At 41.3% G+C, this 15,371-nt stretch overlaps 1 protein-coding gene across 3 annotated transcripts in view; it reads left to right on the forward strand.

Moving 5' to 3' along the window:
- Positions 1-15,157, forward strand: part of UROC1 (urocanate hydratase 1) — a 68,542-nt gene extending 53,385 nt beyond the window's left edge. For all 3 annotated transcript variants that reach the window (XM_038410425.2, XM_043519678.1, XM_043519677.1), the window contains exons 18-21: positions 1,547-1,646; positions 4,810-4,891; positions 12,392-12,491; positions 14,888-15,157. In XM_038410425.2, coding sequence (XP_038266353.1) covers positions 1,547-1,646; positions 4,810-4,891; positions 12,392-12,491; positions 14,888-15,028 — 423 coding nt within the window. In that variant the 3' untranslated portion in view covers positions 15,029-15,157. The remainder of the gene's footprint in view (positions 1-1,546; positions 1,647-4,809; positions 4,892-12,391; positions 12,492-14,887) is intronic.
- The last annotated feature ends 214 nt before the right edge of the window (positions 15,158-15,371 follow it).

Here is a 15,371-nt window from a genome sequence, read left to right on the forward strand (position 1 = left end):
AGTGAGAGGCGAATCAGGCCCTATCAAGTGGGCTAGATAGCCGCCGGCCAAGAAAGATTTATCTGAGCTGTAGGAAGCTGTTAATTTTCAGTGTTCCCTTATTTTTAGTTTATTATTTATTAGTACTGATTGGAAATTTTCTGGTGGAACAGTTTCCACTGGAAAATGCCCATTTGACAATATTGAAACGTTCCAGGGGAATGTGTCTATTTCGACAAAATTCCGATGGAAACCAGGCAGATTTCCAGCAGAATCCTGTCTGGTTTCCTGCCAACCTGCCCAGGCTCCCTGCTCCTCAGCAGCCCAGGCTCCCGGGGCCTCCATGCTACTGGGTCCAAGGCAGCTTGTCAGGCAGAGCCGGGGTGCCCAGGGTTTTCAAGTCCTCTGAGCTGCTGGGCTCCCCATCTGGTGGGCTGCCAGGGCTGTGAGCAGCTCAGGAAGCCTCAGAAACATTTCCAAAAGGTCAGAATGAAATCTCATTTTTTCTCAATGAAATTTTGGAATTCTTGTTCTAAGAGAAATTTCAAAATTTCATTTCTTGTTCCACTTCTCAACAACTTTAATTGTTTTGGAATTTACTGTGGAATGGGAATTCCAGTTTCTACCCAGCTCTATTATTTACATTGCAGTAGCACTTAGGAACCCCGACATGGATTCAGACCCTATTGTGCGAGGTGCTGTACAAACACCCCAAAGAGCTCACAATCTATAGTGATGTTTAAGTTACACATATATGTTGCGATTTGTGGTTAAGAATCCATTAAAACAATACAAGATAAGCTAAAGGCCTGATCTCACAAAGCTTTGATCACACAGGCAGTACCACTGCAGTCAATAATATTATATGAATAAAGAATTCTCTGTGAGTAAGGTTCACAGGACTGGTTTCTCATTTTGGATAGCATCTTTCATAAAAACAAACAGTTTCCTTAAATGCTGTAGAGTTACAAATCCAATTGTACTAAATGATAAAGTTAGAGTTAAATTATAAAATGAAATGTGGAGCTTTTTAAAAGTATCTATGTAATCTCTCATAGCCTCAGATATTATACTTAATTTCACATTTTCAAAAATGTTCCAAATTCATGAAGAAATATGACTTTGCCCTGTTTTTTGTTGTTCTATTTCACATGAGGATTAGCCAATACCACAAAGTCTTTAAAATTTCAGATAGCAGTCAATTCAGATCAATTACTTGCCACATTTTGCTTTTTATTTTTAGTGTGAAAATATAATTTTCACACAGAGCTCTCTCTCTCAAAAAAGGGGGCTCTTCATCTCTGGGTGTGAAATGATGGTGATTTTCTCCACCAGATTTCACACACAAAAAGTCAGCATTTATTTACCAGTTATAATAAAAAATTAGTGGCAGAGGGAGAAGGAAATTAAGAGGATTAGGGTAGGGAGTGATGAGTTCTTTCTAGATGAGATTTGAAATGAGATGGTAAGTCAATAAGGTGGAGAGTGAAATCTGCAAAAAACAGTCTGTGAATGACAGAATTGATAGTCTGTAGGATTCCACTTCCTTGTCCTTGGTTTCTTGCAGGCACCGGTTGTCCTTAGTCGAGATCACCATGATGTGAGTGGCACCGACAGTCCTTACAGAGAGACCTCAGACATTTATGATGGATCAGCCTTTTGTGCAGGTCAGCAGAGCAGCTGAGACATGTCTGTCTAGGCAAACAAAAGAAATGGCTTAAAACAAGAAATTAGTTTTTTATAGAACAATTTAAATGGGTTTTGTTTAACCCTTTCATCCTAATTAATCAGATTTCCTGTTGTCTTGACATGGCGGCTTGATGGGATATAATTATGTTTCAGAAATTAGCATGGAACTAGTTAAAGTAGAAGGGCCCTTGGTAACACCAATGTTAATCTACAATAATGCTACAAAAGTCACTGGCATTATTCTAGATTTACACTGGTGTAATTAAAGAATAGAATCTGCCCCAGCTGATGGAACATTATACCTGATTTTGATCTTGCACCTGTGTAAATCAAAGGAACTCTCCATGGAGTTACAGCAGTATTAACCTGGTACAATATAAGCAAGATCAGAATCAGACCCTGTGTGTACAAAAATGTTTTGTACAGAATTAATACTGACACAGCCCTGTTCATTTTACTCTGTACATTAACAAGAAAATACAGTTCAGATTCTATGAGACAGCGCTTGTCATCGGGGAACATGGGCTGATGGTTGATACACAGCAGTGAGAATCAGGAGTTCTGGATTAGATTTCAAGCTTTGCCACCAAGCTGCAGAATGACCTTGGCTAAGTCATCCAGGTTCCCTTTTCAAAAGGGGCCTGTAATTTTGGGAGCCCTAGAACCTGATTTGTAGAGAGCTGAGCAGCAGGGGAAAATGAAGGTGCTCAGCACTTCAGAAAAACAAGCCCAAAGTATTTCAGATTGGGCACCCAAAAATGGAGGCACTCAAATCAGTGCACGCTTTCAAAAATGTTGGCATAAATCTCTCTCTCTGCCTCAATTTTCCAACCATAAAATGGGAATAATAATAATTTGTGTACCTCAGGGGTGTTGCAAGGTGTCATGAATTGCTGATGGTGAAGTGCTTGGAGGTCCTTGGATGCTACAAAGCTATATGGACAAAGTATTATTAGCAGGTTTCCAGAGTTGCACAATTTGACTAATTTGTCGGCTAGCTGAGGATTCCAGTTTGTAATGGAGGCTCATTTTTTTAAGAGTGAAATTTGCTTATCGGTGTTTAATAAAATTGTTTTCTTGAATTATATGGACCCTCTTGAAAGACCTCCTCCAAAGCCCATTGGAATCAATGGGAGTCTTTCTATAGTTTTCAGTGGTCTGTAGATCAGTCCCTAGCTCTCCAAGCTCCTAAGGACGAGCTCTCAGAGAGAGTGGGGGAACATTTTAGGTCTCTTCATTTCTCTTTTTTCCCCCCTCAACACTGCAATATCTGGTAGTTTATCTGAACTGGCACATTTGAAGTCCTCTCATTACTTAACATAGGGATTTTCTGTAACTTTGGCCGATCTGTTTTGGTTTTGCATTAAGCACTGCAGCCTGACAATCAGGGTCATTTCAGCCCAGGCAGATTCTGTTGAAGAAAGTGTCTTTCCATGCTGTCATTCACTCAATTAGTGACCTTTTCCAAAGCAGAGGGCTTGCAAATTATTGCATCATTAATCTGCTTGCCATGCTTCCCTCCTAATCTTGATTTTGCTCAGCCTTTTGCCTGAGAAGGGAATGGAAGTTTTTACATGTTGAGTGTACACTCTTATCCCTCTTGTCCCCAATGCCCTCTGACAAAGTAATGATTATGTTAACTGGGTTATTAAAGTGACATTATGCCAGACAAGATGATGCAATAATGAAAGCTTTTGGACAGGGTTTTAATATGGATCAGTGGCTACATTAGCTAGTTCTTACACTGAATATGTAGTACGTACACCATTGCAAATGTGATTCTAGGGGTGTGTTTGTTTCTTTGGGTTGATTTTGAACTCATAAAATCAAAGCACTTGCTCTGTTGTTCTTGAATCAAAAATCCTAGAGTCTTGTTTTCACTGGGATCTAGCCCATCATCTTCTGGTGTGCGCAATTTCTTCCACATATGCACACTTCTGTGTGTACTTTGATGTACTAAAATGTACATGCAAAGCTGACATTTTAGAATTGGATTTGCAAGTGTTAGTGCCTGCTATTGCATGGGCTAATGTATATACTGTGTTTATGTGCACTTCAGAGGAAACTGTGCACTGAAAATCAGGCCTCTAATTTATTTGTTTGCTTTTTTAAGTTGTGATTTTTAAAGAAAGAAATATTCTAGGTAACTTCTGCAACTTTGAATCATTAAGGGTTAAACTCACTCTTGTACAGAGGTGCGAGGCAAAGCCTTCACACTACTTAAGTCCCATGGAAAATCTCAGTCTTCATTGATGCACAGGCCTTTTAGCTTGTTCTCTGCGCATAACAGGGAGCTGTGATCTGGTGGTCTGCGCACAGGTTTGGTAATCGGCAACTCCTGATTTCTTGTCCGTGGCTCTTCCACTTTGTGTCTAGGGTTTCAAAAGCATCGACTCATTTTGGATGCCTGTGCTGAAGGGTGCCCAGGGTGAGACGCCATAACTGAGGCATCCAGAATCATTGGACATTTTTTTTTAAATTGGGGCCTTAACTTCCATGCCTCAGTTTCTCTGTTTGTGAATGGAAATGACAATACCCACCCAACTCTGACTTATAACTGAGGGTTATAATTAAATAATATTTCTACCATGAAAAGTGCCACATATCTGCAAAGTCTTATGTATTCCAGTGAAGTTTTAGAACCAGAAACTTACATCAGCCTAACTATGTCTCTGAGGGGTGTGAAAAATCCACACCACTAAGCAACATAGTTAAGCAGACCTAATCTCCAGGGTAGACACCTCTAGGTCAACAGAAGAATTATACCATCAACCTAGCTACTGCCTCCTGGAGAGGTGGATTACCTATGCCGACAGAAGAACCCCTCCCATTGGCTGCGCTGCTGTAGCAATTGAAATGCCGACATACCCTTATTTACTTATTTTCTAGTTTTCTACTCTTGCATAGGCCTCTCATTTTAGATATCCACATTATCAGTGTATAAAGAGCACAACAATCCTAAGCGAGCAGAACTTTCTGTGATACTGACATGTGTTTCCTCCTGTGTGGAAAGAAAGAGGATGGAAAAAATAGTCTCTTCCCTTTGCCCTCCCCAAGAAAAAGCAATGAAGTAACAACAAGCATTACATGAAATAAATGAAGCATTCTGGTACTGCAATCACTCATTTCCTTTCTTCCTAGATATGGCGGTACAGAATTTTGTAGGAGATGCAGTTAGAGGAGCCACTTGGGTTGCCTTACACAATGGTGGTGGAGTTGGCTGGTAAGGAGAACTTGATTTTGTTTGAAAGGAAGAGCAGTTCCATCCAGTTGACGTGTGTGTGTGTGCGCGCGCGTGCACGCACGTGTGAGAAAGAGAGAGAAGAGTCAACATTTGCTACTGCGGCAGCAAAAGGCCATGTTCATGGGAAAAATGGAGGTTTGGGGTAGGGAAGCTCAAAGTGTATATTATAGGTTGAAGAGTGGTGTTATATGACGCTTTTTTAATTAATGTCCATATGTCAAGAAAAAGTGTTTTAGACATTGGCCATAGCACTATTTGGGAAACTTAATTTGCCAAAGAAGGACAGACTGGCTTAGTCTTTTTGAACAGACCCCACTTCCAACATTGTCTTCACACACGAAGAACCAGAGTGTTAGTGGATGGATTGTGTTTAGGTTTCCCCTTAAGCTGCATTTAAATCTGTGACCTTAGGACCCCAATATAACATGCCCATGTGCTAAAGTGCAACAAAGGGTTATTGATACAAAACAGCTCAGGTGCCAGCAAACTTTTTTCCATCCTTCTTCATTCAGTTCTTCGCTCCTCTTCCCTTGCTCATGCCTGGCAGGATAAAAGGCAGCAGCAATGCAAGGACTGAACAACAGCCCCCTTGTCGCATTACACACTGAACCTGCAGGGATTTCTAAAGTGAGAAGCAGAACAAGATGATTGCCGTATAGAGAGATGGGGATGTATTTTTCAAGAGAATTCTCAGAGGTCACATTCTGATCTTGGTTACACCAGTGTAAATCCACAGTAACTCCACTAACAACTTACTCTGGACCGGCACTTATGTCAGATCAGAATATAGTAGTTGCCTAAGATGACTTTCATCATGTAATCTAAGCACCATGGATAGAAATGCCTAGCTAGGTGGAAACACGGCTAATAAAAAATTAAGAGGGTGCTTTTTTGCTTTGTTTTGTATGATTGTTCAAACTACTCAAGGGCGGTTCAGATTACTCATTTCTAGCAGATTTACATTAATAGAAGACAGATAAGTTGGAAGAACAAACTAATGACTATCAGGCTTCCTGTTTCAGGGCATAGGATGATCACCACTTGCAATCTGGAAAAAAGTTCTTCCCCCTACCTGTGCACACGTGAGTGTGTTGTTAGAGCCTTCTCATGTTAAACAATGCCAGAAAAAATATACTAAACTAAATCATAGCTCTTTAACCTAGGCCTTGCTCCAACAAAGCACTTTAACATGTGAGAAATCCCAATGACTTCAGTGGGACTACTCAAGCGCTTAAAGTTAAGCATGTGCTTAAGTGCTTTGCTGGATGGGACTCTACGTACTGTGATGATGGGTGCTCTGTAAATGTTGCAGTAGAGAGACAGATTGTTATGGTATGATATAGCAATTTGTTACAGCTTTTCTATTATTGTTGAGGGCTGCATTCTGTTTTCAGTTACACCAATGTAAGTCTGGAATCACTCCATCAACTGCAATGTCAGGTTCACATTGGTGTAGCTTGAAGCAGAATTTAAGCCTTGGCTGTTTGTTTAGGCATCCTTTGGCTCATTTATAAGAAGCAGAAAATTTAGTTTTTAACAGTGTTTAAGAATAGTTTTCCTCAAAATATAGCAAAAAGTTGTCCTCTTTCCATGAATCTCCATGTTCATTGCATGAGCTTCCAGCAAACACAGCTAGAGGGAGGTATTTAGGGCCAACTGGGCCCATCTGCAAACAACTTACTGCAAAACTTGTGCACTTGAGTATTCTGGGTGTACAGTTGTTACATAAATCTACTGGGTTTATTATTGATTATTAATAAAACAAATAAAATTACATCATCATCCATACCATTAAGTTTGGCTTGCCTTACCCACCCAAGCAGTCCCATGGTATTGCTTGGGTGAGTCAGGTGAGGAGTTGTAGGGCATTAAATGTGACAGCATTTTCTGATTGACCCTCTAGTTCACAAGTTTAAGGTGGTTGCCTGTAGTATAGGGTTCAGAGTAGCAGCCGTGTTAGTCTGTATTCGCAAAAAAGAAAAGGAGAATTTGTGGCACCTTAGAGACTAACAAATTTATTTGAGCATAAGCTTTCGTGAGCTACAGCTCACTTCATATAGGGATGTCTGATCAAGGATTTCAGATCTGTGAAAGAAAAATGATAATACTGCATTGCTGTCATTTATTTTTCTAAAGCTCCGTAAGACAGTGTCTGACATATGAAATCTCAGCCAAGCACATGATTTTAAGAGCAGGAAAGTCTATTGCCATAGGGAATGCTGGTCACCAAGACTGCAAGTCTAACATATGCTAGCAAGTTTGGAAACTACAGCTAAGAATGTAGTGTGAGGGGCATGAAGTTACTGATGCTTCGGCTGGTTCTATAGTCTCTAGGCTATTGTCCAGTGGAACAGCATGTTGCTGAGAGGGGCACAGTTTTTGCTGTTAAATGCTGTAAAGAACCCACTCTCCTTCCAACATGTTACAGAACAACTGTACAGAGAACCAGAATTAAAGAGCTTGCAACAGGTGTTATCCACAAAGGCACTGATTATTATGTGGCCTTGTTAATTGGAGCTAAAACAATCTCCCATTCTGGTTGGTCAGATCATTCTGTCTGCATTATTCTAACTCTAGTGATTTCAATGGAGTTATTACTGACTTACACCTGCGTGAGATCAGAATTGGGCCATAGTCTTGAGAAAGTCAGACACACAGGGTGAAATCGTGGCCCTGTTGAAGTCAATTAGAGTTTTGCCATTGACTTCAGTGGAGCCAGGATTTCATCCATAATGTCCTTAATTATAATGGAGGATATGTCTCTAAATCCTCAAAACTGCTCTGATGATCTCAACCGTAGACTGTAGAGATGGAAAACAACTAGATTCTGAGTGAATAATTCATAATGAGTCATTTCTGTGCTGAATTTAGCCTTTTTAGTCAGCTGCTGGAAAATCTGCCAAAAGATCACTATGTCCATGAATGTATTTGTTATTTAAATGTATTTGATTAATATTTTTAGGAATTGTTTATTCTATGCATTGATTGTGACTGTTCAAACTTCAAGTGATAGAAAAGACTATCTAGTCCAGTAGTTCCCAATTTTTTTTTCTGCAAATGACCCCTTTGGCACCTGCCTAAACGCCCTGGACCCCTTTCATTTTTTATGCATCACTTTCATGTTGGAAAAGGGCCTTTACACTTCATTTTATCTGTATTTCTGTTTCTCCTAAATGGGGGTATTACTTTCCTGTCTTGTAGAAGTGATGCGAGTCTTGACATCTGTGGCAAAAAAAGTACTTCTAAAAAACCCTCACAGGGAGGGTGTGGTCCTGAATGGTACTATTGGAATGCCCCTGCCAGCCTGGGAATACCTCCACCAGTGTGACCTCTCACGCTATTTGGAGGATGCCATTTTGAGAACAAAATGGCATCCTCCATACAGCAAAAGTGCCAAAATACAGTTCTGGCCCTGGCTCAAGGGACAGACCCCTGTATAACCCATGGTGGACCCCATTTTGGGAATCTAGTCCTACTTCTTTTGCTTGAAGAGTGCATGGGCCAGGTTGGGATCTCAGTTATACTAATGTAAATCTGGAGTAACTCCACTGACTTAAGTGGATTTATACCAGCGAGCAGAATCTGTGTCAGAATGTAATACATTTTGTGCTTGCAAAATGAATCAGAAAATTAGCAAATGGAAGTTTACTGGAATCCAAATATTCATGGAAAGGCAGGTACTGGTAACCCAGCCTACCAATTGCCAGGATGATTTGGGGTTGGGTATTTGGTACAGTACCTGATGGGCTCATTGTTGCTCACTTTACTCATGGGGGTAGGCTTGGCCTTGTTGATGAAAGAGTTTGGCTTCCACAAAGAACGTTGGAGTTGAAAATTGGGCCTGTCCATGCACAAGCCTTAATAAGCCACTATGCTGAGACTCAAATGTCGTAACAATGTCATGTTATTAGATGCTGCAGTCGGAGAGCTTTCTAAAAGCCTTGGCACTGCAGTAGTTCTGTTCCGTTTAACTGTATACCACCCAGTCTAGTTGGAGCTGCATCTTCCTTGCATTTGCTTCTTGGGAGAAAGGGAGGGATAATATTAAATTTTTCCTAAAAAAAGATACAGTCCCCAGCCATTACAAATATATTTGATTTCCTTGCCTTACAGAGCCAGATGCTCTTTGGTCTTCCATTTTCATCCAGCAATGTTGCACTTCAGCAACTGAGAACCTGTGTTGCATTGTAAAGACAGCTGGGGATATGAGAAGTCAGGTGGCCCTGCAATATACAAATCTCCTTGTGCATGGTGAAAATTAGCCACCTCATCTCCTTGATCTCAGTCGATGTAGGCTTTTCATCTGTGTGATTTATTTGTCTTCTTTCATTTCCCTGATAACTGATAAAGGAGTGTATGTATATACATATGTTAGAAAGAAATGAGCTTGACATTGGAATGTTGCTGTTTAGAAATTCAGAAAAGAGGATCACAATTTATTTGGCAGCCAGCCTTCGCAGTAGATGTTTTGTTTTCACCAGAATTGTTGACAAATCTGATGCTTCTTCCTTATGCTGCTCAAGAAATGTCTTTCTTCCATTTTGATTCACTAAGTTATAACCTTGTAACACAAGCAAAAAACAGGATTTGTATTTATTTAGCTGGATCTGCATCACATGCACTGTTGATGTGGGTACAGAATAACTCAGGCTTGGCCATAATTATAGCAACTGAATGTCATTGATTTCTCAAGGCCTGTTCATTTGCACTAGAATATATATTAGCATGAGGTCTATGTAACTGTAGTGACAAAAAAGCAGAGGTAATTTAAACATTGAACTACACAGTTGACAGTGTGACATCTTGATTGTGAGAGGGGCCTGGTTTTCTTTGATCACCTTACCAGGAGGCATCTGGAAATTATAGGAGGTAGCTTAGGTCAAAATGCCACATGTTTCTTTAATTACTTGAAAATATTACCCAATGCTAATGAAGGCAGAGTACTCTCCTTTAAAAGTGAGAGGTTTTGTTGGCAAAGCCATCCTAACAAACATGACTTGTTTGGGGTTTAATTTATGGGTGTCTTTTTAGATGGTAGGCCAGATTCTAACCGGTTATTCTGGATGTACATTGGTGTAATTCCACTGAAATCAGTGAAGTTGCTCTGGATTTACTTGCTTATTATTGAGATCAGGAATCTAGCCCTTAACCTCCATGCTTCAAAGAATCGTCTTTGAGATGTTGGGCTCAGAGAAGATCTTTTGCCACTAAAAAACATTTCTGCAAGTGTTTTGCCAAAGAGAATATTTTACAAAACAAAACAAAACAAAAAAACTAGAGATCTAATTTTCTTACTGTTCTATATTGTAGTGGGCTGATCTGAGATATTAAACCAGGTCCTGATCTCATTTATACTGGAGTAACTGCACTGAAATTAACAGGAGTTATTCTGGGTTTACATGGGTGTAATTGAGAGCAGAATTTGGAATTGTGGCTAGATTATCAGTCACACTCAGTGGACCAAAGACAAGGTGGGTGAGGTAATGTCTTTTATTGGACCAACTTCTGTTGGTGAGAGAGAAGCTTTCAAGTTTACACAGAGCTCTTCTTCCGGTTTGGGAAACGTTCTCAGAGTGTCACAGCTAAATGCAAGGTGGAAGAGATTGTTTAGCATAAGGAGTTAATACACATTTCAAGGGACCATTCAAGATGAAGTGGCCTGTTAACACCCCTCCAGTCATAGGGAGGAAAAGAACAGAGGGGAAAGGGGGAGAGTGAAGGAAGCAGCTGTGGGGTTATAGATAAGGCTACGTTTTAGTCATGGGTATTTTTAGTAAAAGCCATGGACAGGTCACGGGCAGTAAACAAAAATTCACGGCCCATGACCTGTCCATGACTTGTACTGTATACCCCTGACTAAATCTTGGGGAGGGGGTGCCCAGGGAGTGCTGTGGGTGCTTGGGGTGAGCGGTCCAGGGGTGCTGCAGTTGCTCAGGGAGGTTGGGGGCTGGCAGGCTCCCTCTCCAGCTCCTTGTAGCTCCCCAGGAGTGGCGACGCATCCCTCTCTTAGCTCCGTACCCTGCCCCTGCCCCAAGCGCCAGCTCTGTGGCTCCCATTGTCTGGGAACCGTGGCCAATGGGAGCTGTGGGGGTGGTGGCTGCGGGTGGAGGCAGCGCACAGAGCTAGGAGCTGAGGGAGGGACATGTTGCCACTTCTGGGGAGTTCCCCAAGGTAAGCACTGCCCAGAGCCCTCACCCCCTTCCACACCTCAACCCTCAGCCCTGAGCCCCCTCCCACATGCACACAAACTCCTGCTCTGCTGGGGGTGGGGGTGGCGCGAGACTGCCCCAGCAGCAGCTGGTGCAGCTGGCCCAGGAGTTGCCTGAGCTGCTCAGGTGGCCCCCTGGCCAGCTGCCCTGGCCAGGGCAGAAGTCACGGAGGTCCTGGAAAGTCCTGGAATCTGTGACTTTCGTGACCTCCATGACAAACTTGCTGCCTTAGTTATTGATTATTGTAATAGGCCATAAATCCAGTGCCTTTATTCAGTCCTTTCCTCCATATGACTGGAGAGGTGTTCACAGGCCACTTCACCTTGAATGGACCCTTGAAATATATTTTAACGCCTTATGCTAAACAAACTGTTCCACCTTGTATTTAGCTGTGACACTCTGATTATGGGAGTATGAATAGGTCGGTCTGTCTATCTAGATCAGGGATCTCAAACTTGAATCACCATGAGGGCCACATGAGAACTAGTACATTGGCCCGAGGGCCGGATCACTGACCCCCGCGCCCCCCGTGCTGCCCCCAGCCCCGCCCCCACTCCACCCCTTCCATGAGGCCCCGCCCCTGCCCCGCCTCTTCTCCACCTCCTGGAAAGCGCTAAGTGCCACCAAACAGCTGTTTGGTGGTGGGAAGCGCCTGCAGGTAGGCAGAGGAGTGGGGACGTGGCGTGCTGGGGGGAGGGGAGCCTGGCGGGCCGCAGGAAATAACCCCGTGGGCCACGTGTTTGAGACCCCTGATCTAGATACCAACAGGATCCCCGTCACCATACTATCTGAATGCTAGACCTGAATGTAGCAAACATGAAAGGCTTAACCTTTAAGAAGCCCTGTGACTTTAGCTCTTTAATCATCAGGAATGCTGGCATTTCTGTATTTGTTGTTTTTTTTTTTTTTTTTTAAATAAAGCAAGTGCTATGTGGAACATACTGTTCTCAGGAGACTTACAGCAGGCTTAGCTTCTGGCACTGCCACTTGGATCAGGAATGGGATTGCTGGCTGATAGTGTGGGAAAGTACAGAATGGGCTTCCCACCCTTTTCTACACTAGGACTTTGGTTCCTTGTACTGCTAGCTTTCCATCTTTTAAGTACAAAGACTCACTGATGGTGTCCTGTATCCAATTTCAGCAATACTATCCAGGCCTAATTTAGATTTTCTCTTTCCCCCAGTGCATCTGACTGGAGGGATACCTTATAGGATTGATTTGTATCATTTAAAAAAAATATTTTAAAAATGTAAATACTTGTATTTTAAAGGGGCGAAGTGATAAATGGAGGATTTGGCCTTGTTCTGGATGGATCAGCAGAGGCTGAGGAACAAGCTAAGATGATGCTCAGCTGGGATGTTTCCAATGGAGTAAGCAAAATCTGCCTTCTATTTTGACTTGAAATATTACTTTTCTTCTTCAAAACATAAAAAATGCTTGGTGTCCCAGGAATATGCAAGCTGTACCATGAAATAGGTAGAGTAACTAACTCTGCTAACTATTCTCTGATATGTACAATTTATGGGCCTGATCCAAACCCCATTGAAGTCAGCGGGAGTCTTTCTATCAACTTTAGTCAACTTCAATGAGCTTTGGGGTCAGACCCTAAAAAAGATACCCAATAAATGTAGAGCTTTGGGACCTTATCCTGGGAGATCCAGAGCACCCTCAATCCCCACTGAATTCCCAATGCATAAAAGGCCTGTTTATCTCCAATTTATATCAATGAGATATATTTTTCCAATATTGTCAGTGGGAAAAGGAGCAACCTCAAGATACCTTTACATTAGGCACCTGTGGCCACTTTTATTCCTGGGTACATGCCACATGTCCCTCAGTCTAGAGTTTAGTACTAAATGCTAGTTATGTGCAAACACAAATCAGTTTATTTATTTGAACTGCAATGGACTATGAGCTTGGGTTGAGTTTCCTTGGCCTAAGGGAGAGTGTAACACATACTAACACAGAGTGTTTGTCCTCTGTTAGTACCTAGACCAATATGGGTTTATGACTCTATTCTCATGCTTGGACTACTAGAGGTGGTAATTTAGATCAAGCAGGAGTAGCTCATGCTTTTTAGATCCAGAGATCCTGGGTTCAATTTCTATAGACAACTCCCCACAGTGGCATAATTACATAACGCAAAATTATAAAGGACAAAATTTGTTGCGTTTTAGGAAGACTTTGCCTATTCATAATTACTTGATGTGTCTCAGACCAACTGAGGTGATTGCTTGCCAATTCTGGTGTGGCCTGTTTTTGTTTTATTTCTCAAAAGAATTGGTGAAGACGGTTTCCTTCCTCGCATTAGATCTGAAAACGGGTTCTCTCTAGAGAATGTGGTACAAAAAACAGTAAGAGGAACAATCCACATGCACTCCCTGTACGAGATCTGATAGAATAGATAAATCATTGAGGAAGAAGGAAGATTAAATTAATCTCTAGACTTGAGTAATGGAGGCCGCTGCTTAACAAGCATAATTTATCAGAGACAGCCTATAAAACAACAGTCTGGTAGAAGATTTACTTGCAATGTGATTTATTGCATGCAATAGTACAACTTCTCAGGTGCACTGTTTAAAAAAGACAATCTTAGAATATTGTCTATATTCCTACATCCAAAAATGGAAAGAAATTGGACAGTACACTAGAAAATACACTGCCAGGAATAATCCTTTATATGCAGGGGACATTGACTAGTAGTTCTTTTATTTTTATAATCCTCAAAATGTATTAGTTCTAAATTGATCACGTGCTTAAGTACTTTGCTGAACTGGGATCTTAAGCATTTGCCTGTTTTAACAACTTTGAGTCTGACCAAATACTTCAAACACTAATTTGTAATACATACCAAAATAATATTTCTAGGCCCATTGCACTTTGGATTGTGCCTGTGTAAAGACTGAGTAAGGAGCTCAGGATTTGGCCGCTGATGTTTGTGTTAAATGACATAATGGATACATGATATAATAAATTAATACTTGAGAATAGTTATATAGCACCAATACACTCGTGATGAGGCTAAACCAGCAAATTCAGATCTATGTCTGACCTTCTCCAAAGTTCAAGCAGGTTTGGATCTGTCCTTCTTCAGACCTATTTTACAAATATATCTGCATCTGAATCTTAGTATTTCTTTTAAAGTTCTAGGAGGGGTTTGATCTGGTCCATGGTTTGGGCATAACTTTGCCATAGACATTCTGAGTCTTCCAGTTCTAGAGACTATGGGCTGAATTCTGCTGGTGTAAATGGCTACCACTCCATTTACTTTAGTGGAGCTAGCAGAGAGTTTGGCCCCTTGGTTTCAAATCTTACCTGGGGTTCAATTTGAAAATATGTGCAGTGATCTCAGTGTCCTTCCATGTAACTTTTTGTCCCATGATAAAATCAGTGATTGGTTAAGACAGACATAGGTCTGAAACAGCAGCTAGTTTTGCAGATCTGGATTGAGATGCATTAATTTTTCCTTGTGAGGGACTTTTGCAAAGCATCTTTTTACAGTGTGCCTTGCTCTAGCCAGGACTATCAGCCCCTAATTTTTAACTGGACTAAAATGCATCAAGACCATCCAAAAACTTTTTTAAAAAATGCTTAGGGTGAAAGAGCAAATGATTTCTTATGCTGGTAAAGAAACTGGGAACTAGCATGAGTTTAGTAGATTTGTTATAATTAAATTGTGTGCGTGTGTATGGGGCGAGGTGAGATGTGGGGAGATACAGTTGCATTTTTACATTTATTTACTTTCACCATGTTTGTGATCTGACAGGTAGCTAGACGCTGTTGGTCGGGCAACAGCAATGCCTATGAAACAATCTGCCAAGCGATGGAGGAGACTGGTAAATTAAAGGTGACTCTCCCACACAAGGTGGTAGACGAAAGCATTTTGGAGCAAGCCCTGCATCGTTAATTGCATTCTGAATTCATCATGCTCCTTTCAGACACACTTTACTATCACACTTTACTACTTTGAAATTGATTTCTTGTTACCCAACCTCACTCTCTGGTAAGATAATAAATGCATTGCAATTGTCTCTCCCATGTGAGCAGTTCTTTTCCTTCATCATTAGCAGGGTACTGTGGAAGCTCCCTACATTTAGGGTCTGATCTAAACTCCATTGAAATCATTGGGAGTTTTTCCATTGACTTAATTGAGATTACTTCTGGAGGAAGATACTATTCAGTGTGAATAAGGGTATTGGAATCGGGGCCTAACAAATTAAGCTACATAAAAAATATCCATTCCTGTCTGA

This window comes from Dermochelys coriacea, chromosome 7 (assembly GCF_009764565.3).
Source record: "Dermochelys coriacea isolate rDerCor1 chromosome 7, rDerCor1.pri.v4, whole genome shotgun sequence".
Classification (NCBI taxonomy): domain Eukaryota; kingdom Metazoa; phylum Chordata; order Testudines; family Dermochelyidae; genus Dermochelys; species Dermochelys coriacea.